At 38.7% G+C, this 27891-nt stretch overlaps 1 protein-coding gene across 3 annotated transcripts; it reads left to right on the plus strand.

Moving 5' to 3' along the window:
• Positions 1-770: 770 nt before the first annotated feature.
• On the plus strand, positions 771-19396 carry SPATA22 (spermatogenesis associated 22). Of its 3 annotated transcripts, none has more exons than XM_073797017.1 (9): positions 771-1016; positions 2571-2686; positions 4410-4538; positions 6413-6473; positions 6613-6708; positions 11054-11390; positions 14112-14241; positions 16152-16249; positions 19081-19396. In XM_073797017.1, the coding sequence occupies exons 2-9, from the start codon at positions 2644-2646 to the stop codon at positions 19270-19272; spliced, it is 1086 nt and encodes a 361-aa protein (XP_073653118.1). In that variant the 5' UTR covers positions 771-1016; positions 2571-2643; the 3' UTR covers positions 19273-19396. The 3 variants fall into 3 exon arrangements, with proteins under 3 accessions (XP_073653118.1, XP_073653119.1, XP_019782452.1); XM_019926893.3 differs by having other exon boundaries at positions 774-1016; positions 14109-14241; XM_073797018.1 differs by lacking the exon at positions 6613-6708 and having other exon boundaries at positions 14109-14241.
• The last annotated feature ends 8495 nt before the right edge of the window (positions 19397-27891 follow it).

Consider the following 27891-nt stretch of genomic DNA (forward strand, 5'->3'; position numbering starts at 1 on the left):
AAGGAAATATAGATTTAGCGGGGGTAACGTGCCGGAGATCAAAGGGCCAGAGAGGGGCAGTCCAATGGCCGAGGGCCAGAGCCCAGGTCACTGCACCTTCCCTTTCCTCTCCAGGGTCCTAGGTCTCTAAGGTATGTACTCCTTCTCTTCCCGAGCTTGTGCAGCACTGGCCCTGCCTTCCTGACCACGCTTGGCCTTGCGGGACTGTCATCTAAACCCAGGCTACCTCTCCCAGCCTCCTGGCGACTCCAATGCCCCGTCTGCTTGACCTCACTCAGACTCTCAGCCAGACCAAGGAAGACCCCTCTGGCCTGGCTTTGAGGCCTGTGGCTTTTTTTTTTTTTTTTGCGGTACGCGGGCCTCTCACTGTTGTGGCCTCTCCCACAGCGGAGCACAGGCTCCGGACGCGCAGGGTCAGCAGCCAGGGCTCACGGGCCCAGCCGCTCCGCAGCATGTGGGATCTTCCCGGACCGGGGCACGAACCTGTGTCCCCTGCATCTGCAGGCGGACTCCCAACCACTGCACCACCACGGAAGCCCGAGGCCTGTGGCCTTTGAGTTATCCTATTCTAGGCACACTCTGGGGTGCCACTAGCATCTCACAAACTGACGTCTAGACCTAAGAAATGACTTCGGAGTGTGGGAACGGGATTGGGCGACCAGCTCTGGCCTAACTTCCTGATGAAGCTGGGGCGAAGGTTGGCTGAGCAGGCTTGTCCGTCTCTGGGCAAAACTCCAAAGGGCGTGTACCCAACAGCATGAGAACGCAAGGGGAGGCGCGTTCATGTTTCCGTGCCAGGGAAAAGGGGTGCGTGTCTTTCCCTCTTTGTCCACAGAAGTGACGACGACACGGCGCCGAGCCCCCAGGTGGTGGCCTCTGCGCCTGCGCCGACCGTGGCGCGCGGCGGGGCCGTGCATGCGCAGAGCACGACTTCCGCGTCTTTTCGGCGGCGGGAAGGCGGCTGGTGGTGGCTGACGCGGTGGCGGTTGACGGAGGCGAGGAACCTGAAGGTTAAAGTTGCGTGTCGTATGACAGGAGGGCCAAGGAGGAAAAGAGGCTGTGTGGGCCCTAGTTACCAAACTGCCGCGATCCCTGGGTCAGGAGAGCTCATTGGGAGAGAACGTGAGCCCCGACTGGAGCTTGATGTTTTTTCCCCAAGAGGCGCCCAAGTAGGCCCGACGGCCTCCTTCTGAGGCAACGGTCTTAGGGGCAGGGTGTGTGCGTGTGTGCGCATTGAGCAAACTTTCTGCACATCGATGTCACCACCCGCCTTAATGTAATTAGGGTCCAGTGGGAAGCCGGAGTGGGGGGCACCTCAGGGCCCCTGCCCCCAGGGTCAGTGGTCCAGGGGAGGATGTGGCGCTTCTGTTTGCCTGAGTCTCTTGTCGTCCCCCTCTAAGCTCAGGATGTGTGTTGCGTTGGTATTTCTGGGCTGAGAAAAGGTCACATAACCTGTTCTGGTTCCTAGAACGGCATCAAGAATATTTTCTAAAGGGCATACTATATCCAGGTTCAAGACCAATCTGTGGAAACAAAGCAGGGGCAGCCCCTGACCTCACGTTTCCCAAGTTTTATTTCTAGAAACGATATTTGGAAATTAATATGTACCTCAGTATGATTTGCATTGTTACTCAGTGGTGTTCGTGTCTGTTTGTCTCATGGGGCAGAGAACTTGGGAGCAGAAATGATCTTATTTAGATTTGAATCTTACCTTTTCATGAAATAGGCAAGTATTTATTGAATTAAATTGGGATCAAAATATAAGAGGCTAAACATGGAAAAAACTACAACAGAAATTCTGTGGTAAAAGAAAAAACAAAAAAATCTTATTTCACTTGTTTAAGTTATAGAAACGGAGGGGAAACTTATCAGTACAATTATTCTGGATATTAAGTGAGGCCTTAGTCTTTGGCATTATGTAATCCAGGGATCTCAAACTAATGGCCAAAGCAGATGATCTGCACAGTGTTTTGGTTTTTTTTTTTTTTTTTTTGCGGTACGCGGGCCTCTCACTGCCGTGGCCCCTCCCGCTGCGGAGCACAGGCTCCGGCCGCTCCGCGGCATGTGGGATCTTCCCGGACCGCGGCACGAACCCGCGTCCCCTGCATCGGCAGGTGGACTCTCAACCACTGCGCCCCCAGGGAAGCCCTGCACAGTGTTTTAAAAGTGAGACACAGAATACGTTCTCACATGGCTAGTTCAATTGTGCATGTTTCCTCCCTGGCCTTGTAAGTATGTTTGCCAATGTTGGAGTCCCTCTCCCTCTTTGTAGATCTGGTTCAGAATTATTCTCACTGTGGGTCCTTGATTCTGAAATAAATTATGTAGACTCTGTGAAAATCCACATATGTTTAGGAAGCAAGATTATAGCCACACTAGTCTTATTTCAAACAGATTCGGAAAAATGGGTTATGCTGTAAATTCTTACTCAGAAAGCAAAAGAGTCTGGCAGAGAGTTTACATTATCGGGTTTGAAACCATAGGTTTAAACCATAATTTCAGTAATTACTAGGCTGAGAACTTGATTTTGATGTTGATACAATACAAGGTATAAATTTCTTTCTTTGAAGGTTTAGTCGAACAACTTCATGTTGTAAAGTTGGAGCGCTAAAGAAAAAATTATAGACTTTGATATCGAAGGAAATGAAGAGAAACATAAATGAAAATTCAACTCGAAATACAGCAGGTATTGACTGACTTTTATTTTTAAAATTTCTATAGTTTGTATATACTATGTAAACCTTATATAGTATATAGATGCAACATTTTGGAAGGAACTTTTGAAAAGAATGAACATATAGTCTAGCCTCTTTACTTTTTAGGTCGAAGGAAGTAAAATAACTTACTCAAGACGAAACACTTAGTGGCTTAGGTGGAAGTAAAATCAGACTTTCCTGGATTTACTCTTGTATTCTTTCTACAAATCCCATGTGCTTGAGTTGTTTTGTGCTTTGTAAGCTGAAAATAATGAAATTAATAATATTTTAATTTTTATTTGTGACTATTTAAAATATTTTCAGAAGTGCTTCTGTTTCCCTAATAGCTTCCCCTGCCATTTCTGCTTTCCCAATTTGTTAGTATAAGGACAGAGGGCAAGAATGAAGAGAACCAAAGGAATGATGATAATGCACAATGAAGATAATAATAGCTATTATTTATGGGGGGTGTACTGTATTGTGGGCATTTAATTTTATGTTAATTTATTTACTCTGAGAGAGTTATTATTGTCATCCCTGTTTTCTAGATGAGAAACAAAGGCACAAAGAGGTTAAATAAGTAATTTATGAAGTGGAAGAGCCAGGATTTGAACCTAGACTCCATTCTTTTAATCACTATATTATTCTGCCTCTCACTATATGCCATATTGGCACAATGAGTTTAAGGAAACAGCCGTAGTTTGTACTTTAAATTTTAATTGAAACATGCTTTGAAGTTGTAATTCAAATTCAGACAGTCTGAGCCCACATCATTTTCCCAGCCGTTCATCAGACAGTTACCAGAATCTATATGCTCATGTAAGTGTAAGTGTTGATGGACCAACTAGAGGATGGTATAGTGGCAAGATATCTGAACTAAGAGTTAGGAAGTGTGGGCCCTATAGGTTCTTTCACTGTGGCAATGTGTAAGCTTTTTCTTTTTCCTCTGAGATCCCTTCTAGTTTTAGTGTTCTGACTTTTGACCTGACTTGAGATCCCAGGTCCCTCAACTGGAGGGTTTGGAGTAGTATTTATTCTCATTTGGATTTATTACTATCACTCTAAGGCATTCTCAAAATGGTCCACAGAAAATATGCATTACAGACACCTGGAGTTCTTGTTGAAATTGCAGAGTTTTGGTTTCCAAAGCAAGTCGACTGAAATAAAATCTATGAGGGTGGGGTCTAAAAACTGGCATGTTAAGCATAACCACAGATAAATCTTAGTCAAAGTAGAGTTTGAGAACCATGGCCTTAAAGGGTATGCTACCATAGTCAGAGAGTGGTTAGAGTTTTGGAAAGCAAAATGGGTCAAATTTTGGTTCTCCCTTACCTCTATTGTACTTGAAGTGTCCCCTCCAGTTGATATGGTGATAAGCAAGCACAGGAGGGAAGTAAGGAAAACAAAAAGTGGATTTGGAAAGGGTAGGGGGATGAGGGAGGAGATGGGAATTACTGCCAAACAAGAGGAATTAAGGCAGTGTCAACATAGAACAAGAAAGGAGTTTTTAGAGAGACAAATAAGGCTATTCGGGATCTTAAAAAGAGTGTAAAAAAATTCCAAATCTATAGAAATATATCTGTAATAAATATAAAATTAATGTATAGAAGCAGACAAATTCAAATCGTGAATTATTATATACTAGTAATTAGTCTATAACTAGATCTGACTATTTGCCTATTATGTACTTATTTATCGGTATATTCAATTTAGGCTGTTTGCCTGTACCACTGTTCAATCAGAAAAAGAGGAATAGACAGCCATTAACATCCAATCCACTTAAAAATGATCCAGGTATCAGTACTGCTTCTGACAGTTATGATTTCCCTCCTCTACCAACAGGTAAGAAAATAAGGTGAAAATTTTCAGAAAATAAGAAATAGGATTATAGAAAATTACCATTTCTATTATATTATAATGGAAATAGAAAGTTTATTTTTTTCTTCTTTCCACTATCCAATTATAGGGATTACTTGGTTCTTTCTGAACATTCCAGTATAGTAGTTTGAGTTTCCTTGTCTACAAGAGTGTCTTAGCATTTAAATGGAGTATCTTAAATCTGGAGCCTTTGTTCTAATGAAGTAGTAACCTATCTTGTAAAGGTTTTTTTTTCTCTTTCAAAACACGTATAGATATTGTGACTTAAACATTTGGTGATAAAGAATGGAGAAACTCAAGTTCCTTGAGTTATAAAAATTTGGTGATAGTTGGTGATAAAGAATGGAGAAACTCAAGGATAAGTATGAATGGGAACACGGGAAAAATGGAAGAAAGTAGACCTTAGGAAGGGTAGAAGCCCAGGAATTTCTAGTGCTTGCCCCTAGTCTTTTTTCTCTTCTTACATAATTTTTGCCATTTTTCATTTATTGGCTTTTCACTCTTTCATCCCATTGGCTTCCTTATAGCTTCGACTGGCGTGTGAACTAAATTGCTTTTGCTTGGTGTTAACATAACCTTTTAGTTCTAGTTCTCAGGGTCCATCATTGGCTGCCCTCTGTTTCTCTTGATTCAAAATCTAGAGACAGAGAGCCTCTGCTTCAGCTCATATTAAATGAGGTCACTGAAATCCTAATTTATCTTTATGGTTAGCCTCTCATATCTGAAACAATTAGCTGTGGTGGTTTGTGCTGAAAGGTCTTAATGTTTGCTTACTTTTTACTTCTCTGTGGGAGAAGGCATGGACAGGCAGACAGTCTGAAATATACTTGGTACATGCTGGTTATATACGTTTACATTTTTGGGGGGCACACTTAAAAATGTTTAATAGGATTTTATGCAACTAGAATTTAAAAATCCTCGTGCAACCATAGACCTTAATCTACTTTTACATCTATAGTTATTTTGTTTTCTTCCACATTTGAGGAATTGGAAGTATGAATTTCATATTATTCTCATTTTTATGGATAAAAAATTAAAAATGCACATGGATATGCGTAAGTGGACATCTTCTGTCATTTAAAAAGTTCTCTACTATTTAAAATATTTTTATAAGTAGCATGAATGATAGATGATCTTGAAAAGTCACAATTTGAGTTGTTCCATAGGGAAGTGTGCATTCTCCTAAGTACTGAACTTTTCAAACTCTGACCAGGATTACTATCTGTCAGAGATATAACAAGATTCTTATATTGGGCAAGAGATAGGACTAGATCAGTGTTCTTCAAATTTTTTTTCTTGATCCATTAGTAGGTTAGGAAATAACCAACCTTTTAAAAGATAAATAGAAGAGAATAAAATAGAAAAGAATAGAATAGAAAGTGTCAGTATATCATATAGTAAGAATAAGAATTGATAGTAAAATTGTTATATTCTCCCTCAGACACACACGTGCGCGCATACACATGCACACCATGCCTGTATATATTCCGGGTTTCGATGTATTTCTTGCTGTGGGTTGGGATTAAGAAACATGGATTACACTGAATTTATGTTACAAAATACAAGGTGCTATACTAGGATTGACTGTGGAAGAGATACAGGTTAAACTATTACCTTGCTTAGAATACAGTGGGAAAGAAAGACATCTAAAAAATTAATAAGGCAGCCTATGACAAATTCCACAACAAAGTACTATTGAAGAACATGTCCATATATTCAAGTCCTTTTCTCCTTCAAACTTTCAACTGCCTCCCCCCATATATTAAATAAATATGAAAGAATTATTTCAAAAAATGCTCCCTATCTTACTCTTACCTATATTACTTGTATCTTTTGAGATTGGGCCTGGGAAGCTATGAATCCAGAGCTGCCTCCTTTAACGAAAACAGTGAACACAGGGTATGTGGAAAAATATATACCAATGAATGTATGTGTCTGTTACAGACTGATGTTATTCTTCTATATATATGTTATATTTTTATATTTCTCAATCGGGGAACAAATTATTAATAGTTAATAAGACATATTTCCTTGAAAGGCAAATACCACATTCAGTTTCTCATCCCCTGAGAAGTCAAGATTCTGTGTCTAAATCTATTCAATTAAATGCTGAAAGAAGCAAGAGTGGTTGGAGGTGAGTCTACTACGATTTTTCTTATTCTATTCATTCTTCTCCTTCCCATCTCCTCCTATAGTCCCTTCCCTCCTCCTCTATCTATTCTTCCTTTCTTAAACAGAATTATATTTAGGAAATTTATATACTTAATAACTAACTATAGTGATATTAGCTGTGTTTTATAAAAGAAGAGAACATGCCATATATAACTTTAAAAATAGGTAAATTTGGCAGTGATTATATTTCCAAAGAATACTTCATGTTATAATGAAATTTTTGTAAATATTTATCACCATGAATTTATGATTTTGCTGTGGATTATTAATGATCTAATTGACAATAGTTAAAGAGTCAAGAATAACTGTATCTAAGTGTACTACCAACTGTAAAATAGATAGCTAGTAGGAAGCAGGCGCATAGCACATGGATATCAGCTCGGTGCTTTGTGACCACCTAGAGGGGTGGGATAGGGAGGGTGGGAGGGAGATACAGAGGGAGGAGATATGGGGGGGATATATGTATATGTATAGCTGATTCACTTTGTTATAAAGCAGAAACTAACACACCATTGTAAAGCAATTATACTCCAATAAAGATGTTAAAAAAAAATGAAAAAAGAATGTCGGATATATTTAGGTATTGAGAACCAAATAGAATGCTGAGCCTTACCCCAGTAAGATAATCAGCTCCAAGGTAAATAGGATGGAATAAGAAAGAAAGACAGAGAATGAAATCATAAGCATATGTTAAGATGGTGAGGGTAGGGCTTCCATGGTGGCGCAGTGGTTAAGAGTCCGCCTGTCAATGCAGGAGATGCGGGTTCGAGCCCTGGCCCGGGAGGATCCCACATGCCGCGGAGCAACTAAGCCCGTGCGCCACAACTACTGAGCCTGCGCTCAGGAGCCCGCGAGCCACAACTACTGAAGCCCTCACGCCCAGAGCCTGTGCTCCGCAACAAGAGAAGCCACGAAAATGAGAGGCCCGCACACCGCAACGAAGAGTAGCCCCCGCTCACCACAACTAGAGAAAGCCTGAGCACAGCAACGAAGACCCAATGCAGCCAAAAATAAATAACTTTATTAAAAAAAAAAAAAAAAAGATGGTGAGGGTACTTTTGGGTCATTGCCAGAAATATCTTAAGTTTAATGTCTAAATAATACGAAAAAAAATGAATAGATAAAGGACATGGATTATTATTTTTAGGTTGGACTTCAGTATTTTTGGGTAAGTGGCAAACTACTGAAAGAAATAATTTTGGAAACAAAGTATTGGAAAACAACCCCAACCCCAGATCATATATCAGTCATTGGTTAGTGCTTTGTTATGTTATTTTAATGATCCTTACAACAACCCTGTGAAGTTAACATAACCTTCACTTTTTTTTTTTTTTTCTTGCGGTAAGCGGGCTTCTCACTGTTGTGGCCTCTCCCGTTGCGGAGCACAGGCTCCGGACGCGCAGGCTCAGCGGCCATGGCTCACGGGCCCAGCTGCTCCGCGGCATGTGGGATCTTCCCGGAACGGGGCACGAACCCACGTCCCCTGCATTGGCAGGCGGACTCTCAACCACTGCGCCACCAGGGAAGCCCTAACCTTCACTTTTAGTAGATGAAGATACCATATTTTTTAAAAAGGGGGAAACTTTTAATAAAGTGGTTAATACAACAAAACAGTATTTTTATTTTTTAAAATTTAGTATTGTTTTTATTACTCATGCTAGTTTCCTCAGGACCAGTCAGTTCTTTCTTCAGTACCACTGCTTCAAACTAGGCCTATTCAGTGGTTTGAGATGGTCCTCGGAGGCATAGTTCCAGCTGCAAGTGCTAGGAGAAAATGCATTCTGATAGACATTAGAGAATTAGGTAACGGATTGTAATATGGATAGGCAGCCAGTATTGGATATTCCAATTTAAAATAATAAATGATCTGTCAGACAGTTGGAATATAACAACAGAAAATCCAGGAGCAGAAGACATTTGAAAACCCAAGTAGGCAGTTAGTAATCTGCTGAAGATCTTTTAACTGGTTCTATGCTTAGGTTTAGAATCTAGGCTAACATTGCAAGATTTAGCAAATAAAAATATAGGATGCCCAGTAAAATTTGAATTTCAGATAACGGACAAATAATTTTTTAGTATATGTCACATGTAATATTTGGGACATAATTATACTAAAATTTTATTTGTTATTTATTTGAAATTCAAATTTAACTGGGCATCCTGTATTTTACCTGATAACCCTTGTCTAGAATCTCTTGAAACATGGAATTTGCAAGAGCAATGTAGACTACTATTCTTATAGGTATTAAGCTATTAGACAAGTTGTCAAGATAGGTTTAATTTACCAGAATTAGTATACTAGACAATAAGCAAGGTGAACTGATTTAACATCTTCAAGCTTTCATACTAAAGCTCCTATAATTAAATAATTGGTCTTAGAGAAATTGGGATTGCACTTGATGGTTAAGAAATCTCAGTTGAGGAGAGGTGAAGACTTTAGAAACTGGAAATTGGGCACAACCTGGCAAATAAGTTTAGATAGATCAATACATTGGTTTTTATAAATTTATTTATTTATTTTTGGCTGCATTGGGTCTTTGTTGCTGTGCGTGGGCTTTGTCTAGTTGCGCGGAGCAGGGGCTACTCTTGGTTGCAGTGCGCGGGCTTTTCATTGCAGTGGCTTCTCTTGTTGCGGAGCACGGGCTCTAGGCACGAGGACTTCAGTAGTTGTGATGTGTGGACTCAGTAGTTGTGGCTCACGGGCTCTAGAGCGCAGGCTCAGTAGTTGTGGCGTATGGGCTTAGTTGCTCCACGGTGTGTGGGATCTTCCCAGACCAGGGCTTGAATCTGTGTCCCCTGCATTGGCAGGTGGATTCTTAACCACTGCACCACCAGGAAAGCTCAATAAATTGCTTTTAAGGGAAGATAAAGTATTTTTTTTCTATAATAGCCTACTGTTCTTATTATAAAAATAATATAATCATTCTAGAAAAAAAAGTAAATGGAAGAAAGTTATTCATAGTCACACTTATCCAGAGATAGCCATTAATCAATTAATTAATTTTTAAACAGAAATATCAAGGCATTTCCCCAGGCTAGGAGCACCTCCTGAACGAAAACATTGGAGAAAGTTGCAGATGCATTGTTACCGATAAGGAGTTGTAAAGCTAAAAGAAACTTCCCTAAACTATGAAAATAAAAGTAATTTCCACAGCCATGAGGAAGGAGAAAATTATGTTTCTATTCTCTCTGTTGAATATAAAATTGTTGCCATATGAAGAGGTGATTAATGTAGGAAAAAATTTTATAGAGGTGTATTAGGCAGTTACTTAATGATAATAAGTTTTTCCTGGATATTGTGATGTTTGTGGTATTTATCAACTTAAAATAATTTTAAATTATTTGTGGTGATTTCTTTTCTCATTATTTTCATACTGAATTTTGTACCTAATTTACTTACGAAAGCTCCCTAAATTATATAAGCCTCAGGTCCCATATAATCTGGTCTAGGGAACCTAAACGTTTTCTTGGATTATTTTCCCTAACAAGGTATGGGTTGCATTGTTTGCCCGCTTGTGGTACTTGTGGTATTTTTAGGAAAATTTTTCAGGAATAAGCATTTGTGACTTAGACTAGTTTTTCCCTGTGGAACTCTTAACTAGCCTGCTCAGAAATTATACTTTTGATTTTGGCCTCATTAACATCATGTTCTGATGAACTGGTACAGCTCACTTAGGTTAATGTAGCTAGTAAAATGCTGAAACATATTCATAAGTAGAGTTTTTAAGCTACACAGTAAAAGTACAAAATTTCTAATCAAACAGCTGTCTACCCTGTCTATATCTATTTTCCTTGTGATTTAAAATCACTGACGAGCAATAGTTTAACTTTTGAAAATTTTACTTTGTAGAAAATTTAAAAATAAATGTATAAAAAAGGAAGCAGGGAGTTCCCTGGTGGTCTGGTGATTAGGACTTGGTGCTTTCACTGCCGTGGCCCCTGAGGGTTCATAACCACTGTCATATAAAGGCTTGTATAATTTAGAAATATACTCTATGGCACTGGACTTTGAGTTGGGAGACTAGGATTCTCTGGGTTTTGGATTGTCAGTAACTTGCTATATGACTTTGGGCAAGTTACTTCCTCCTCAAGACTCAGTTTCCTCACCAAGAGAGGTATAATATATTGTAGGGTTGTTGTGATGATGTATTTGGAATTTCTAACTGTTCAGTAATTACAAAGTAGTTGATAAACCACAAATTACCATGTAAATGCAAATTTTCATTAATAATTTTCTTTCACTTAAGAAAAAGTATATAGAAACAAAATTAATACTAATTTAAAAAACAAAACTATTTCTGCTACAGAGACGGCAACAAAAATACCACTTTAAAAACTTGGGATAGAAATGATTTTAAGCCTCAGTGCAAAAGAACAAATCTAATGACAAATAATGGAATAAATTCATGTCCAGTGAATTTGGGAGCTCAACAATGGAAACAATTAAGAGTATCTGAATCTACTAACTTATCTCACCAAAGAGAAAGTGAAGTACTCACACAAACACATTCGTCAAAAATATCTGGCTCCACAATGAGAAGTCTAGACAAAAACAGTTCATTACAGGCATTTAAGCCCAATTTTCAACAAAATCAATTTAAGAAAAAAATGTTGGATGGTTTTCCAGAAGAAAACACCCTCAAGGTAAACTTTTAAATATTATTTACATTTTTGTATTTACATTAAAAAAATGAGATAAGTATTTAGAAAATTACAGAGATAAGAGCATTTGAAATCACTCCCCTGGTATACATTACTTGATTAGCACAAATACCCAGTTCTGTTGGAGTAGGTATATGTTAGTGTCCAAAACATTTTCTTAGAGGTTGTGAATGGCTACTGCTTTTCAGAGTTGCTTTAGAATTTCCTACCAGGTTCTGAATTTCACTGTTTGCTAATTATTGAGATGATGATAGTTTATCCATTGCTTGCAGCAATTCTTCAAGTTCTTCATATGTCACTCTTTTTTTTTTTAATAGGGGTCAGCAAACTTTTTCTGTAAAGGGTTAGATAGTAAATATTTTTGGCTTTATGGGCCATATTGTCTCTCTTGCAAGTATTCAACTATACCACTCAATTCTGCTGTTGTACCTTAAAAGCAGCCATAGATAATTCATAAATTAATTGGTGTGGCTGAGTTCCAATGAAAATTTACCCAAAAAACACAGCAGATTAGATTTGGCCTGCAGGCCGTAGTTTGCTGACTTCTGCTCTGTAATCTGGTCTTATTTACTTTTACAGCTTCGTATTCCATATTTCACTAATTCTTCAACGCTCCAGCCATTTCAGACTCTTCACAGTTCTCTAAACGCACTCTAATATGACTCTGCTTCGGTTTATATTCTTCCCCATACCTGTGCCTCAGCCTTATTTCCTCTCTCCACCTCTCATTCTAGTCATTCTTTGTAAATGTCTTTCATATATGTTCTGGCTGTTTGCTATCTTCCCTTGCTCGCCACCTGGTCTAATAGATTCTTTATCCTCTGCCCTTGTCTGTGTTCTGGAAGGCTGAATGGTCCTACATAGTGCATCATTCTGGGATCCATTAGCTGGCTTCTGTTAGGAGTCAGCCAGTGGGAGTGGAAGTCCCAGGCAGGACAACAAAGGGTAGAGAGAGAGGTTGGGTTTTCCCATCCCCCCCGCCCCCCCCCCCCCCCCCCCCCCCCCCCCCCCCGGCTTAAGTGTTGTGTCTCAGGTGGTAGCTGTGTCCCTGCATGATGTAGCCCCTCCGTAAGTCCAGATTTCACAGGCTTGGTAATTTTATTTCCTCCTCTTGTCCTTTCAGCCTAGGAGTGGTAGAAGTTTCTTATTGTTGTTAGTCTTTGAGTGCTTAAGTACCCTATGTTTATTCTGCCCATACACCTGTAAGCAGTTTTTTCAATAAGCCATCTAGGGTAAATTTTTTTTTCTGGAAATCTAATATTGCATGTTCCACAGTGGTTCTCAACCTTGTTTCCTTGTACACAAGAATGATATGATAGTCACCTTAGTAACAGTGGCTCATTATGGCAGTAATCCTCAACAGGAAGCATTCATATCTTCGTTAGGTATGGGAAGAGGAGGGAAGGTAATTGTAGTTGGAAAAAAATGTTCCATCAAGTGTTCTTGGATATGCCACTGCCCTCATGAAGGAAGGTGCCCCCTCCCCAAAAATTAGTATCTTAGCACACTGTATTCTTAGTTGATCTTTTAAAATTTTAATTAGTTCAACTTTTATTTTTGTATGACCTTATGTCATCAGGCTTTCTTTTCCTCCCTCCCTCCCTGCGTTCCTTCCTCTTTCTTTCTTGTAGGCCTGCCTACTTTCTTGGCCTGAGGCATGCCAGTACCGATCCAACAGGCTGGTGGGCGAGGCCAGGTCCTGGTGCTCTGTGATTGCAATTAACCTCCCATTTGTGGGTTGCCCACCCTGGGGGTATGGGTCTTGACTATACCTTGTATCTTCCCTCCTACCAGTCTTGTGGTTCTTTCTTTATATCTTCAGTTGTAGAATTTCTTATCTGCTAGTCTTCTGGTTTTTCTCATCAATAATTGCTCTGTAAATAGTTGTAATTTCGGTGTGCCCATGGGAGGAGGTGGGCTGAGGGTCTTCCTACTCTGCCATCTTGGCCATTCCACCCTTTTAGTTGATCTTTAAAAATGCCAAACACATTCCCATCTCAAGGTTTTTACACTTGCTGTTCACTCAGTCCTCACTCAACAACCTATTTAAAATAATAATCCCTGTCTCTTTTTATCCTTTTACCCTGTTTATTTTTTTAATGCATAGGATATAGCAATTCCTGACATTCTGTATTTATTTTCTGAATCCCCTATTAGACTGTACAGTCTCTGAAGGTAGATAGATTGTCTGTTTTGTTCAGTACTGTTTCCTCATTAGCTATGTTTGGCACATAGTAGGTGCCAATAAATACTTTTGGAATGAATGAATGAATGAATGTGTCTGGGTTCCCTCTCAGAGTGTGAGCACGTTAGGGAAAGGAATTGTGTTTTACTCACCTGTGTTTATCACAGGATTGGCACATGATGCTTTAAAAATATTCAAAGAATCGACAAATGAATGAGTGAATAAATGCCCATATAAAACAGAGATAAAAAGAAAAAAAATAATCCTCTTCTTGATTAATTTTCTCCAAGTGCATTGTAGTTTCTCCTCCTTTATAAAGTACTAATGATGCCTTTAATTTAGGGGAGTAACTGTACTAAAATTGTCAATAGTTCCTTTTACATATTTTACATAGTCTTTTAACATATTTTACACATTTGCCTATTATAAGAACCTAGAATCTTTACATAGAAAAGTGAATGAGTATGATGAAAAAAATGACAGGTTTTTCTAATGCCATGTTTTCATTTTTTCAGAAGGAAGCATCATTGTATCAGTTAAAGCTTAAGGAGAAAGAGAATTCTTTAAGAATTATATCTGCAGTTATTGAAAGCATGAAGTACTGGTGTGCACATGCACAGAAAACTGTACTTCTTTTTGAAATATTAGGTAGGTATACTACTTCAAAAATACTTCAGTAATACCATTTGGACAATAATTTTGAATGTTAATAGGAATACATAGGGGATCTTAAAGAAAAATAACATTTTATAAAAGGAGATTACGGTTTATTAGGATTTTCTTCAGTTCCTGTATCTGTCATAGATTTGTGTGACATAAGATGTATTTGATTATTCATGGTAGAAGAATTCTAATTCATAATGTCAAAAATGGAAAGATTCTTAAAAGTAATCTAACCCAACCCTTGAGGTAGGTGAGGAAGTGGGGCAAATAATTAAAATAGACTTGACTAAAAATCATAATGCTAGTTAGCAGCAGAAATGGATCTAGACTCCAAGTCTTCTTATTCTCAACAGAGTGTTCTTTCTACTATATTACACTAAATCCAGTAGTAATTTCGTATATAAGTTAAATTATAAATCAAATATTCTGAAAGAACATTTGTGAAGAATCCTTTACTGATATGAGTAAACACCCTACAATTAGCCTGTTTTCTAAATTAGTATTTAAAAGGGAGGAGAGTTTTGTAAAATGTTTCTGGAATTTAATTTTACTTAGACTGAAGAGATAAACAAGAAGTAGAGATTCAAAACGTATTTATTTCCATAGGCTAAATAAAATATTTAATTTAAATTATGAAATATTTTAAACATACAGAAAAATACAGAGAATAAATATCCACCTACCTATTGTTATAGCTATCTTTGAAAACCGCTATCCATTTTTCTTCTTCTCTAGAGATAATCACTATGGTATCTTTCCTTTCCATGCTTTTATAATTTTACTCTATACATCTGATTTCATAAATTTATATATATTTATTTACTGTTTTATGTGTTTTAAAATACAGAGTTTACATTTTCATCCAGCATTATGTTTTTGAGATTTAGCCATCTTTCTATCCTGTTAGTGTTGGCTTCATCCTGAGGCTCCAATTATGGTCTCTCCAGCAGCTTCTGACTCTTCCCTTATGACATTAAGAAGATTATCAAAATTCTCTATACCACACATTCTTCCTTATACCACAGTCACATTCTTTGATAGTTTCTTCTGGTTGCTCTTTCCCGGAAACTAGCAAATGACCCCTTGCATATCATCATTTCTGTCTGGGCAACAGGCCCATCACTGCAACTCTGAGCTCTGTAGCTGAGGAAGGGGGTACATTGACTGGCTTACATCAGTCTCAGGTTACTCCTGGGTCTAGGGGTGGGGACAAATCCCATCCAAATCATATGGCTAAGAATGGCATAGGAGAGATTTCCTAAAGGAAAATCTGGGTATTATTAGGGGAAATGGAGGCTGACCTCAAAGTAACAAATGTTCACTATCAGTACCTAATAGATGGTTATTAAAGGAATGAATAATGGTCTCATTTGATAGTAATTTCTTGAGATAAACATGAATTATCATTTGAATTTTATAGATGAAACAGATTTGAAAGAGGTTAAACAGTTGTTCGATTTAGTAAGTTGAAGAACTGAGACTCAATTGCATGACTTCTGATTCTAATTCAATGCTTTTTTTTTCATTCAACCATGATGTTTATTTGTTATACTTGTGTATTTTGTTTACTATAATGTAGTAGACTGGTCTGAGGATTTAACCACTCCATCAAACACATTCAAAGAAAAAAGCTTCAGATGGCCAGCTATTGTCAGTTGTATAAACTTTGTCATATAACCTGATCCTAGGTTGGAGAGGGCCAGAAATTTTGCTTTCCTTAGAATAAAAGTTTCAGAAATATCTTTCCCTCTTAAGATGTTTTCTTATCAATGTATAAACAAAACCATGAGAGGTTGGTGTGGGAATAGCTATTTAAATATCAACTTCTCTTTGTTAAACTTTATTTGCATTTTACCAACACTGATTTTTTCCCCCTCTATTTCAATGTTGCTTAGCTGTTCTCGATTCAGCTGTTACACCTGGCCCATATTGTTCAAAGACTTTTCTTCTGAGAGATGGGAAAAATACTCTGCCTTGTGTATTTTATGAAATAGTGAGTATCTGTTTAAGTATTCTTTGCAAAGCCTATGCCAACAAAAACATACAAATGCAGGCTATAATTCAACTGTAGTAGAAATTCTGTTAATGATTTAGTGGTACTTTCAACATTTTGTTTGGTTTTAATTATGATTTTAAAATTATTTATTTGTTCAACTAAAATGGAGGGCTGCTATATGCCAGGTGCTGTGGTAGATGCAGGGGATACAAAGTGGAATAAAAGTGGTAAATGGCTCTTTCTCTCAAAGAGTTTATAATCTCAGGTAGAAAGACGGAAACATAAATGTTACACTGTGGTATGATAAATGGTATGACAAGTGGTGTGTGCAGGGTGCTATAGAAGTAGATAGGGAGGATGGGTCAGATCAGGGGAAGATTTTTGAAGAATGTAGTCTTGTCTTAGATATTTAAGGTCTAATGAATTAAGCCAAAGTGTTGGGAGGTGGGGGAAGAGGTTGGAGGAACACAGTCTAAGGTGAGGGAGCAGCACATGTAAAGACATGAAGCTCAGATAGAGCCTGGATTGTTCAGGAAACTGCAAGTAGTTTACAATTACCGGAGTGTAGAGTTAGTAAGTGATGGGGGTAAGGGTAGTGGTTATGAACTTGGGGGAATGCAGAGAGAGTGGGCTGGGACGTAGGGAAGAGCTTGGTAACAAAGGAGGCTGGAAACTTTATAAGACTTACATACTTTGTAAAATAGTTTGGCATTAATTCTGAAATTGGGCTTAATTCTGAAATCACACTTGGATTCCAATTTGTACTCCACCATTTATTAGCTGTATGACCTTGAGTGAGCTCCTTAAACTTCTTGAGCATCAGTTTTTTAATCTGTAAATTGGGGAGACTAATTCCTACTTTGAAAGGTTGTTTTGGAGATTAGATAATAAAATATATGAATGTATAGCATCTGACACATAGCAGATGATCAAGAAATAGTAGCTGTCATGTTATTAATTTTTATAATATCTTGAAAGCTTATTATTTTTCTTTAGTCTGATAAGTTTTAAAAAAACTTTTATTAAAATATAACATATACAGAAAAATGCACAAATCATAACTGTACAATTCTATGAAGGTATCAGAAAGTGAACATTACCAAGGTTAAGAAATAGAACATTGCTATCACCCTAGCATCCTTGTGCCTCTTCCCATTCACTCCCTCTTGTTTTCTGCCTACAAGTAACCACTACTGTGACTTTTAATATCATAAATTAATTCTGCCTGTTTTTGAATTTTATATAAATAGTATCATGTGGTACGTCTTGTTTTATGTCTGGTTTCTTTCATTCAACACAACGTAAGATTCATCTGTGTTGTTGCATGTAGCTAAAGTTCATTTATTTATATTTCTTGTACAATATTCTTTTGTATGAATATATCACAATTTAGTTTTCTGTTCTACTGTTGGTGGGCATCTTGGTTGTTTCTTGGTTTTTTTTTTATTATGAATAATACTCTGTGAACATTCTTATATATGTCTCTTGTTGTGCACATGCATGCCTTTCTGTTGGGTATATACCTAGAAGTAAAATTCCTGAATTGTAGTGCATTTGTATGTTCTAATACAGTAGTTATTGCCAAAGAATTTTCCAAAGGGTTGTAACAGTTTACGTACTCACAATCAGCATAGGAGAGTTGTAGTTTCTCTGCATTCTTATCAACATTTAGTAGTCATTGTTTTTTATTTTAGCCATTCTAGTGGGTAAGTTTAGTGCTATCTCATTTCTCTCCAATTCCCTGGTGACTAATGAGGTTCAGCACTTTTGATGTTTACTGGCCATTTAGATATCTTTTGAAAAATCTGTTCAGGCCTCTTCTAATTTTTTTCTGTTGAATTATTTTTTTTCCTTATTGATTTATAGGAGTTTTTGAAAAAACTATTCTGAGTACAAGTTCTTTCTCTATTATGTACATTGCAAATATCTTCTCATACTCTGTGGTTTGCTTTTTCAGGCTTAGGAGTGGCTTCTGAGGAAAAGAAAATCTTCACTTTAATATGGTCCTTTAGCAATTATCAACATTTTCCTTTATAGTTAGTGCTTTTTATGACTGTTTAGCGAAAGAAATCTCAGAATAATTTTATTCATGACTGAGAGGATTTGGAGCTGGCTGGTCTTTTTCTGGCTTACTAGTCCCATTAGGGCACAACCCTTTTGAGTCTCCCAACCCTAAGCCGGGGGTGGGGGCGGGGTGGTTACCAGAATCTCTTTTCTCTGGGGGACCCTGGAGTCCATTTTTTCTCTAGCCCTATGAGCTGTCAGAAGCTCTGCTAAGTCTCTTAGACTCTCAAATTGCCTTGACTGTACTTAGCAGATACCTCAGGGGGTGAAGCATCCCCAAATATCAGGCCCCATTCTGGACTCCTATCCTCTCCCAGATGGGGTCTCTGTAACTCCTCACTGCCTTTTATCTCTCTGGTGTCTATGAGGATATTTTTAAATAAATATTCTATCCAGGTGTTCTAGTTGTTTTCAGTGGGAAAGTTGGTCTGAACTACCTAGTCTGTCATCTACTGAAAGTAGAACTCTGGAAGTCTAATAGAAGTGAATATTCATGTGCCATTATATTGGGAATTATTCAGTCTTTTAAGAAGCAGCAGCTCACTAGCTTGTAAGAAGCCCTACTCAAGTGAAGGTCTTCTGTGTCAGGGCACCCATTTACGACTAGCTATTATGGTCTTGTCACAGTGGGGCCCTAAATGAGGTAAGGGAATTACAGCATTTTGGAGTGATTCATATTTAGTTGATCATATTATTAGTTTAAAAAACTGAAATTCAAATGAAGTAATAAATAACTTTATTGATATTTATTTTTTTAAAAACAGGATCGTGAACTTCCAAGACTGATTAGAGGCCGAGTTCATAGGTGTGTTGGAAACTATGACCAGAAAAAGAATATTTTTAAATGTGTTTCTGTCAGACCAGCATCTGTTTCTGAACAAAAAACTTTCCAAGCATTTGTTAAAATTGTAGATGCTGAAATGAGATATTATACTAAAGTAATGAGTGAAATTTAAGTAGTGATGAAGTTTAAATCGTATAAATTAAGCATTTTTCTGTTCTTGTTTAAATTACCATCTCCATGGTTTTATGGCTACTGTTCTTCTGTATTTCACTTGTTGAATTAAAATATTTAAATCCTTTTAATGTGGAAAGAATTTTTGAAAAATAATTTTACTGTTATTATAAAAATGGTGCATTTGCTAAAACTAAAAAACCATTTCAGATAAAAATGCTCAATATAATAAGAATAGGCACATACTTATTTAACATGGGATAATAGTACATTTGAGTCAGCCTAAAAGCCAACATCAAGCTTAATGGGGAAATATAGAGACATTCACACTAAAGTCAGGAACAAGGTCAGGGTGCCCTATACTGGAGCTCCTAGTCCATGCAGTTCATTTAATTACTTCAGATATTTAGTGGGCATATGCTCTGTGCCAAGCACTATTTCATGTGCTTGTTTGTTAACAAAGCAGGTTACAAAGTAACAAAAATCTCTGAAATTATAGTATTTATATTCTGGGACCCATGGAATACATTAGACAAAAGAGAAATATTTGGGGTATAATAATTACTGCTATTGGTAGATGATATAATTGCATATATGGGAAACCTAAGAAAATCAACCAAGAAACTACCGTAAAATGAGATAATTTGGTAAAGGCACTAAAATAGAAAACTATTTTAATATGCAGAAATCATCACTAGGTGTTATTTATATGACCCAAACCATTAGAGTGTGAAATGGATAAAGATATCATTTAAAAAAATATCTAAGACTAACCAATACTAAGTGATAAATGTGGAAAGTATATGAACGAAACTTTAAAATACATACTAATGAAGGACACAAAAGAAGACTTGGACAGATGGAAAAATAAATCATTTTCTTTGATAGGAAGACAAAGATGTTGATTTTTCTAAAATTAATTTATAACAATTTCTTTCTCTCTTTATGTATACAAACCACACACACACACACATTAACCAAATGAATACTAAAGGTTATAGATATCAAAAAATGAGAATAGTCAGGAAAACTCTGAAAAACAACAACAGAGGATAGTTTTATCGAATATTATAAAGCCTTAAACATATATTATTATTGTTGCATAACCAATTACCCACCAAATTAATGGCTTTAAGTGACAAACATTTATTATCTCTCACAGTTACAGTGGGCCAGGATTTCATAAGTGGACTGGCTAGGCAGCTCTGGCTTGGGATCTATTAGGAGGACTCACCTCCAGGGTGGCTGATACACATGATTGCCAAGTGGGTGCTTTCTGCTGGAAGGAGGATTCAGTGTCTTACTATGTGGGCCTTTCCAAAGGGCTGCCTAAGTGTCCTCATGACATGGTAGCTAGCTTCCCCTAGAGCAAGTAATCCAATAGTGAGTTAGCTAGGTAGAGCTATCCTTTATATGACCTAGCCTAGGAAGTCACATAGCATCACCTCCACTACATTCTGTTTGCTGGAAGTGAGTCATTAAGTATGGACCACATTTAGGAGGGAAATTAGGCTCCACCATTTGAAGGAACGAGTGTCAAAGTAATGGCAGGCATTAAAAAATTAAATACATATTATGAAGGCATATTTATTCATGTAAAATATGGTACTGGTTCATGAATAGACAGGACAATAAAACAGAATTTAAAGTACAAAAATAGGGACTTCCCTGGTGGTCCAGTGGTTAAGACTCCATGCTTCCAATGCAGGGGGCCCGGGTTCTATCCCTGGTCCAGGAACTAGATCTCACGTGCTGCAACTAAGACCCGGTGCAACCAAATAAATAAATAATTAATTAACTTTAAAAAGTACAGGCAGGGCTTCCCTGGTGGCGCAGTGGTTGAGAGTCTGCCTGCCGATGCAGGGGACATGGGTTCGTGTCCCGGTCCAGGAAGATCCCACATGCCACGGAGCAGCTGGGCCCGTGAGCCATGGCTGCTGAGCCTGCACGTCTGGAGCCTGTGCCCCACAACGGGAGAGGCCACAACAGTGAGAGGCCCGCGTACCGCAAAAAAAAAAAAAAAAAAAAAATTATAATAACTTTCTAATATCTATCATTTGCATTTGCCAACATTCACTTAACCACTGGGTATTTAGTTTCCAATTTATCACCATTGTAAATAATAGTGCAACCAAGTCTCTACATCTCTGATTTTTGTCTTATATCCTGAGTAGTTTCTAGCCCCAATTTGTGCAATGATCTTGTCTAATACATTGATATTCTATTACATTCTCAAGACTAGATTCCTTCTTACCTCATGACAAAATTAAAAATTACTTATATTTTTATATATTTTTACTTATATTTTTATATACCTGTCTCCGGACGCGCAGGCTCAGCGGCCATGGCTCACGGGCCTAGCCGCTCCGCGGCATGTGGGGTCTTCCCAGACCGGGGCACGAAACCGTGTCCCCTGCATCGGCAGGCGGACTCTCAACCACTGCGCCACCAGGGAAGCCCCCTTGTATTTGTTTTTAATTGATTGTAGAAGTTTGGGATATATTTTGGATACTCCAGGATAGCTCTGTACGATGCCAATCTCTTAATTTGTAACTGTCTTTTCACTTTAAAAAAGTTACAAATTACTCATCTATGATGAGTAGAGATTTTAAATTTTAATGCAGGCAAATTTAGCAGTCTTAAAAATGATTAATGCTTTTTTGGACTTTAAGAATGATTGAAGGAAACCATAAACAAGACGAAAAGACAACCCTCAGAATGGGAGAAAATATTTGCAAATGAAGCAACTGACAAAGGATTAATCTCCAAAATTTACAAGCAGCTCATGCAGCTCAATATCAAAAAAACACCCCAATCCAAAAATGGGCAGAAGACCTAAATAGACATTTCTCCAAATAAGATATACACATTGCCAGCAAACGCATGAAAGAATGCTCAACATCATTAATCATTAGAGAAATGCAAATCAAAACTACAATGAAATATCAACTCACACCAGTCAGAATGGCCATCATCAAAAAATCTACAAACAATAAATGCTGGAGAGGGTGTGGAGAAAAGGGAACCCTCTTGCACTGTTGGTGGGAATGTAAATTGATACAGCCACTATGGAGAACAGTATGGAGGTTCCTTAAAAAACTAAAAATAGAACTACCATATGACCCAGCAATCCCACTACTGGGCATATACTCTGAGAAAACCATACTTCAAAAAGAGTCTTGTACCTGCCACGGAGCGACTGGGCCCGTGAGCCACAACTACTGAGCCTGCGCGTCTGGAGCCTGTGCTCCGCAACAGGAGAGGCCGCGATAGTGAGAGGCCCGCGCACCGCGATGAAGAGTGGCCCCCGCTTGCCACAACTAGAGAAAGCCCTCGCACGGAAACGAAGACCCCACACAGCAAAAATAAAAAAATTAAATTAAAAAAAAAAAAAAGAGTCACGTACCACAATGTTCATTGCAGCTCTGTTTACAATAGCCAGGACATGGAAGCAACCTAAGTGTCCATCAACAGATGAATGGATAAAGAAGATGTGGCACATATATACAATGGAATATTACTCAGCCATAAAAAGAAACAAAATTGAGTTATTTGTAGTGAAGTGGATGGACCTAGAGTCTGCCATACAGAGTGAAGTAAGTCAGAAAGAGAAAAACAAATACCATATGCTAACGCATATCTATGGAATCTTAAAAAAAAAAAATGGAACTGATGAACCTAGTGGCAGGGTGGGAATAAAGACGTAGACATAGAGAATGCACTTGAGGACACGGTGGAGCAGGGAGGGGGAAGCTGTGGCGAAGTGAGAATAGCATCGACATATATCACTACTGAATGTAAAATAGCTAGTGGGAAGCAGCAGCATAGCACAGGAAGATCACCTTGCAATGACCTAGAGAGGTGGGATAGGGAGAGTGGGAGGGAGGCTCAAGAGGAAGGGGATATGGAGATATATGTATGCATATGGCTGGTTCACTTTGTTGTACAACAGAAACTAACGCAGTATTGTGAAGCAATTATACTCCAATAAAGATCTATTAAAAATAATAATAAAATCCTTATGATAACATATAAAAGGCACATTATTGGTTTTTTATTTAATTAATAAATACGTTTACAAATCACAAAAACCAAAGCTCTTGGGGGTCTTCAAAATTTTAAGAATGTAAATGTATCCTGAAACCAAAAGTTTGAGATATGTTGTCCTAAAATACAAACATACATGAAAATGATTCACATCAAATGGAAAATGGCTCCTTTGAGAAAGGAACTGGAATGTGCTTTAGTGGTATTTATAACATTTAAAATTTTTTTTGAGAGAGAAGTGACACAATAAGGTAACAAAATAATATAATTTAATTTTTGTAGAGAGTACATATGCATCTAAAATTATTCACCATATTATAGTGTATGCTTGAAATTATTCCTAATTAATTTTTTTAATTTTTAAATGATCTGAAAGTATGATTTGCCATTGGGTTTGATCAAAATGTGGGAAACACATGTATTTTCTCTCTAAATACAAAGAAGATCTGGATGATATATTTTTAATTTAAAAATAGTCTTTTGAAAGACTAGAAGGAAAAATGATCAGATACCAGAGGTGGAAAGTGAACCCTTAGCAGCAAGGAGTTGAACTGGTGGCCTCTGGGACTACTGGGAAGCTTAGGGGTTTGGGACTTTACCTCCCATCAAGCCAGGAGTTGAAGTCAGAGGACTCATCTCAGTGGGATGTAGAACTGGACTTCCTGTGCATGAAAAATAAAAGACCTGAATGGAACCTGGGAAGTTTCCACCCTCTGACCCAAAGTCATAGCTGGAAGTGAACTCCCTGTCCTCGAACCTTTCATATTTCACATCTCCTTATTCCTATGTGCCATGACTTAGGAAAAATCATCAGGCTGACCTTTTACCTCACTTCAGATGTTAGATCTGAACATTCTGCTACTCGGAACATTTATTCAATTTTTTTATTTTAACGATTACATTTTTCATTTGCAAGAACTCCAACTGGTTCTTTTACACAACTGTCCTTGTTTCATGGATTGCTACCCTGCGATATTTCTCTGAAGATACTCTTACAATTATCTGGAGGTCTTGTTCTTCCTCAGTTTGGTCTATTTCCTTGGGTGTAAGTTCTTCCTTTTGTTTAGTTCTCTATTCATCATCACACTTTCATGATTTTATGTTTTTGAAATAGCTGGTGATTCCTGATGTATGCACTTCTGTTTGTAGCTGAGATTCCCTATTTAACTATCCTTTGTCTCTGTATATCACTGGCTTGGGTGAGGGTGAAGTTAAAATGCATTCTGCACTGTTTTCGGTAAGAGTTAGGTCTAAATAAGAATTTTTACCAGGATAAGGGACTGCAGCAGCTGGTTCCTCTGGGTATGAGTGTTCCTTGTTTTCCCCAGATTTCACTAGCAACTCAGGGCACTTCTCTGTCTCCAACCTGACCTTCCATACTTTGTCCCTCCCACCTGCAGGCAAATAACCCCCTCACTGCTACCTGACCCAAAGGAGTTACACTATTGCTGCTCTCACTGCAGAACCACAATCACCCTGTCAGGCAGTCCTGGGTCCCTTCTTGCTCTAGAGTCCATCACTTCTGGGTGCAAGACACACCTCATACTGCACCCACCAGGTAAGTAGTATCCTGTAAACACAGGGAGGTGGGAGAGCATAGATAGGCAAACCAAACCAAGGGACAGAAGCCAAGGAGGAGATATCCCCTGAGCTGGGTCTGGAAGAACAGGAAGAAGGAGTTATGTTGATAAAAAAAAAGTAAGAAGGAAAACTGAGGCAAAGGGAATGGTATGAATAAAAGCACAGGAACTTTAAACAGCACGGTATATGCAGAGTTTTAGGCAGTCTGAAATAATTAGAGTGGTGAGCGATGATGCCATCAAGGCAGTGTCACAGGTTGCGTTCTCCAGAAGCAGCTGCTGAGATGGAGTTTGGAGTGTAATGTGTTTATTAGGGATAGACACAAGTGAAGGAACACGCCTTCCCAGCTCTGGCAGGAAAGGGTAGGAGCAGCCCACAATGATCTCCTTCCCCATTCAGGACTCTACCCCATACTCCAGATCTCTAGCCCATAGGAAAGACATCGCTCCCCCCCGCCCCGCTCCAGCCGTTTTCTACTGAGGGAGGCACTGATGAGCCCCCTAACTCCGCCCCAGTTCCAGCTGTCTCCCGAAGCTCGTCCATCCCTGTGTGCCGGGGGTCTAAGGCAAACAGCACCAAAGAGGGATAAAATCCATCCGAAGTGCATCGGCTCCGCCGAGGAGGCCCGGCTAAAGTGCTAAGGAGAACCTCAGCCACTCCAAAGCCAAAGCGACAGGCGCGGGGCAGAAGCCAATGGGAAGTCTTGCGGGGGAGGGCCTCCTGTTTGATCGACCAACGGGAGGCCCTGGTTGATAGGTCCTTGTAAATCCGGACCTCTCGGTCGGCCCTTCACCCCTTTCAAGACCCCGGGAGGGGCTGACCAAAGACGCACACCCCTCCTGGGCCGACAGCCAATGAGGAGACCGGAAAGGCGGGACTCCTGCAGAACTAGCTAATGAAAAGCTCGGAGGAGCGCTCTAATTATCCTTCCCCAAACGCCGCGGAGCGACGCCCGCTGGTTCCGCTGGTTGCGCGCGCCATCCAGTGGCGGTCTGGCAGAAATCTCAGCGTCATTATTAGAAACTTAAAATCTGCTTCCTACCTTCGTAGTGTTCCCCAAGCTCAGAAGAAAGGACGTCCCTGTTGACCCTCCCGGTCCACTGGAGAGCAAACAGTCCCGGACCCTCTTATTCTTCCTTAAAACTAAGTAATTCTTTCCCACGAGCACCAGGCGCCCGCTCCCACTGCCCGGGCTGTCTCCTTTGTGAAGGCGTTTGATGCAAAATTTCTAAATAAAATACGAGCAGATTAAGTCCAGGATTACATTTTTTTTAAACAATGCGCAATGACAACAGTCAGTTCGTTAAACGAACAAAGGCACTGATAAATTTAACATCGATTACTGAGTTTAAAAACAAAAAAATTCTCAGTAAACTAGGTATTCAAAGAAACCTTAATTCAATAAAGACTCGGAAGACCACAATGAATCTCAAACTGTGTGATACACCAGAAGAATTCCTGTTAAAGTCGAGACGGATATTAATACCCCTACTCTCATCAATTTCATTTAAAGTTTTGGAGAGCCTGACCAAGCTATAAGACTTTAGAGGGGGCAGGTCAGTTAACTGGAAAGAAAAAAGTAAGAAACTATCAGTATGTCAGGTAAAATGATTTATAGCTGAAAAACCTGAAAAATCCACTAAAAACTAAAGAATTCAGTAAGGTATTTGGAAGAAAGATATATTTGTGTGCAGAATGTGTTATGTACGGGTATACAGAAAGAAAGAGGGAAAGAAATGAAAGAAGGCTATGGCTTTCCTATATTCTAGCGTCAAAGACTTAAAAGATGTTGTGGAGGAAAAGAGGATCCCATTCACCAGAAAAGGGGAGACAAAATTTTTGTTATATGGAGATAAATGTATACTCGGAAACATAAAAAGAATCAATTGAAACTATTAATAACAATAAGAGGATAGTGTAGGGGACTTCCCTGCTGGCGCAGTGGATAAGACTCCATGATCCCAATGCAGGGGGCACAGGTTCGATCCCTAGTCGGGGAACTAAGTTCCCATGTGCCACATGGCACAGCCAAAAAAAAAAAAAAGAAATTTCACATCAATTGTATATGAAGATCATAAACTCTTCAAGAAAAGAAATATAACCAACTGTAAAAGCTCAAGAATCAGAATGGTTATTCTGATTGCTAGAAGACAGTGGAGTAATGCCTTCAAATTTCTGTGGAAATAAATATTTACAATCCAGAATTTCCAGCCGAAATGGTAATCTAGTGTACAGGCAGAATAGAGACATTTTCAGATATGAAAGGACTCAAAAAGGTTGTCTCCATTCTTTCTTAAGAAGCTCCTGGAGGTACCAGCCCCAGCAAAATCAAGGGTTAAATCAAGAACAAGGAGTTCATGGGATCCAGAAAAGCACAGGTTTAGCCCAGGAGAGCAGCAAAACAGAAATCCCTGTATAATGGTTGTACAGGTAAACCTAGAAAGCAACCAGGACAAATTGGAGCAAAAAGACAAAGCTTTTTGCCAGGAAAAAAGTAAACTCAATAGGACTTCAAGAACGCAATGAGACTGTATATGAGAAAGTAGATAAGTTACAACTGAGGTAACTATTCTCTCTGGGGAAAAACATAAAGCTGTATAAGAAAGAAAATGAAATTCTACTTGATAGTGAGCAAAATTTATATCATTATAATGACTAGTACACCTTGATTGCTCACATAACTGAAAATACTGTTGAAAGAGGGAAGGAGGGTTAAGAGAACTACTTCCATCTGTCCTTAGAGAAAGACACTAAATATACTAAAATTGATCAATAAATATCAATATAAGGATATCATCAAACAATATGGCAGGAACAACCAGGGGGGTTAAATGCTTAAGGAGTTAAAAGTGATTGCTGGGACTTCCCTGGTGGCACAGTGGTTAAGAATCTGCCTGCCAATGCAGAGGACACGGGTTCGATCCCTGGTCAGGGAAGATCCCACATGCCGCGGAGCAACTAAGCCTGTGCACCACAACTACTGAGCCTGTGA

Source organism: Tursiops truncatus, chromosome 20 (genome assembly GCF_011762595.2).
Source record: "Tursiops truncatus isolate mTurTru1 chromosome 20, mTurTru1.mat.Y, whole genome shotgun sequence".
NCBI classification, from domain to species: Eukaryota; Metazoa; Chordata; class Mammalia; order Artiodactyla; family Delphinidae; genus Tursiops; species Tursiops truncatus.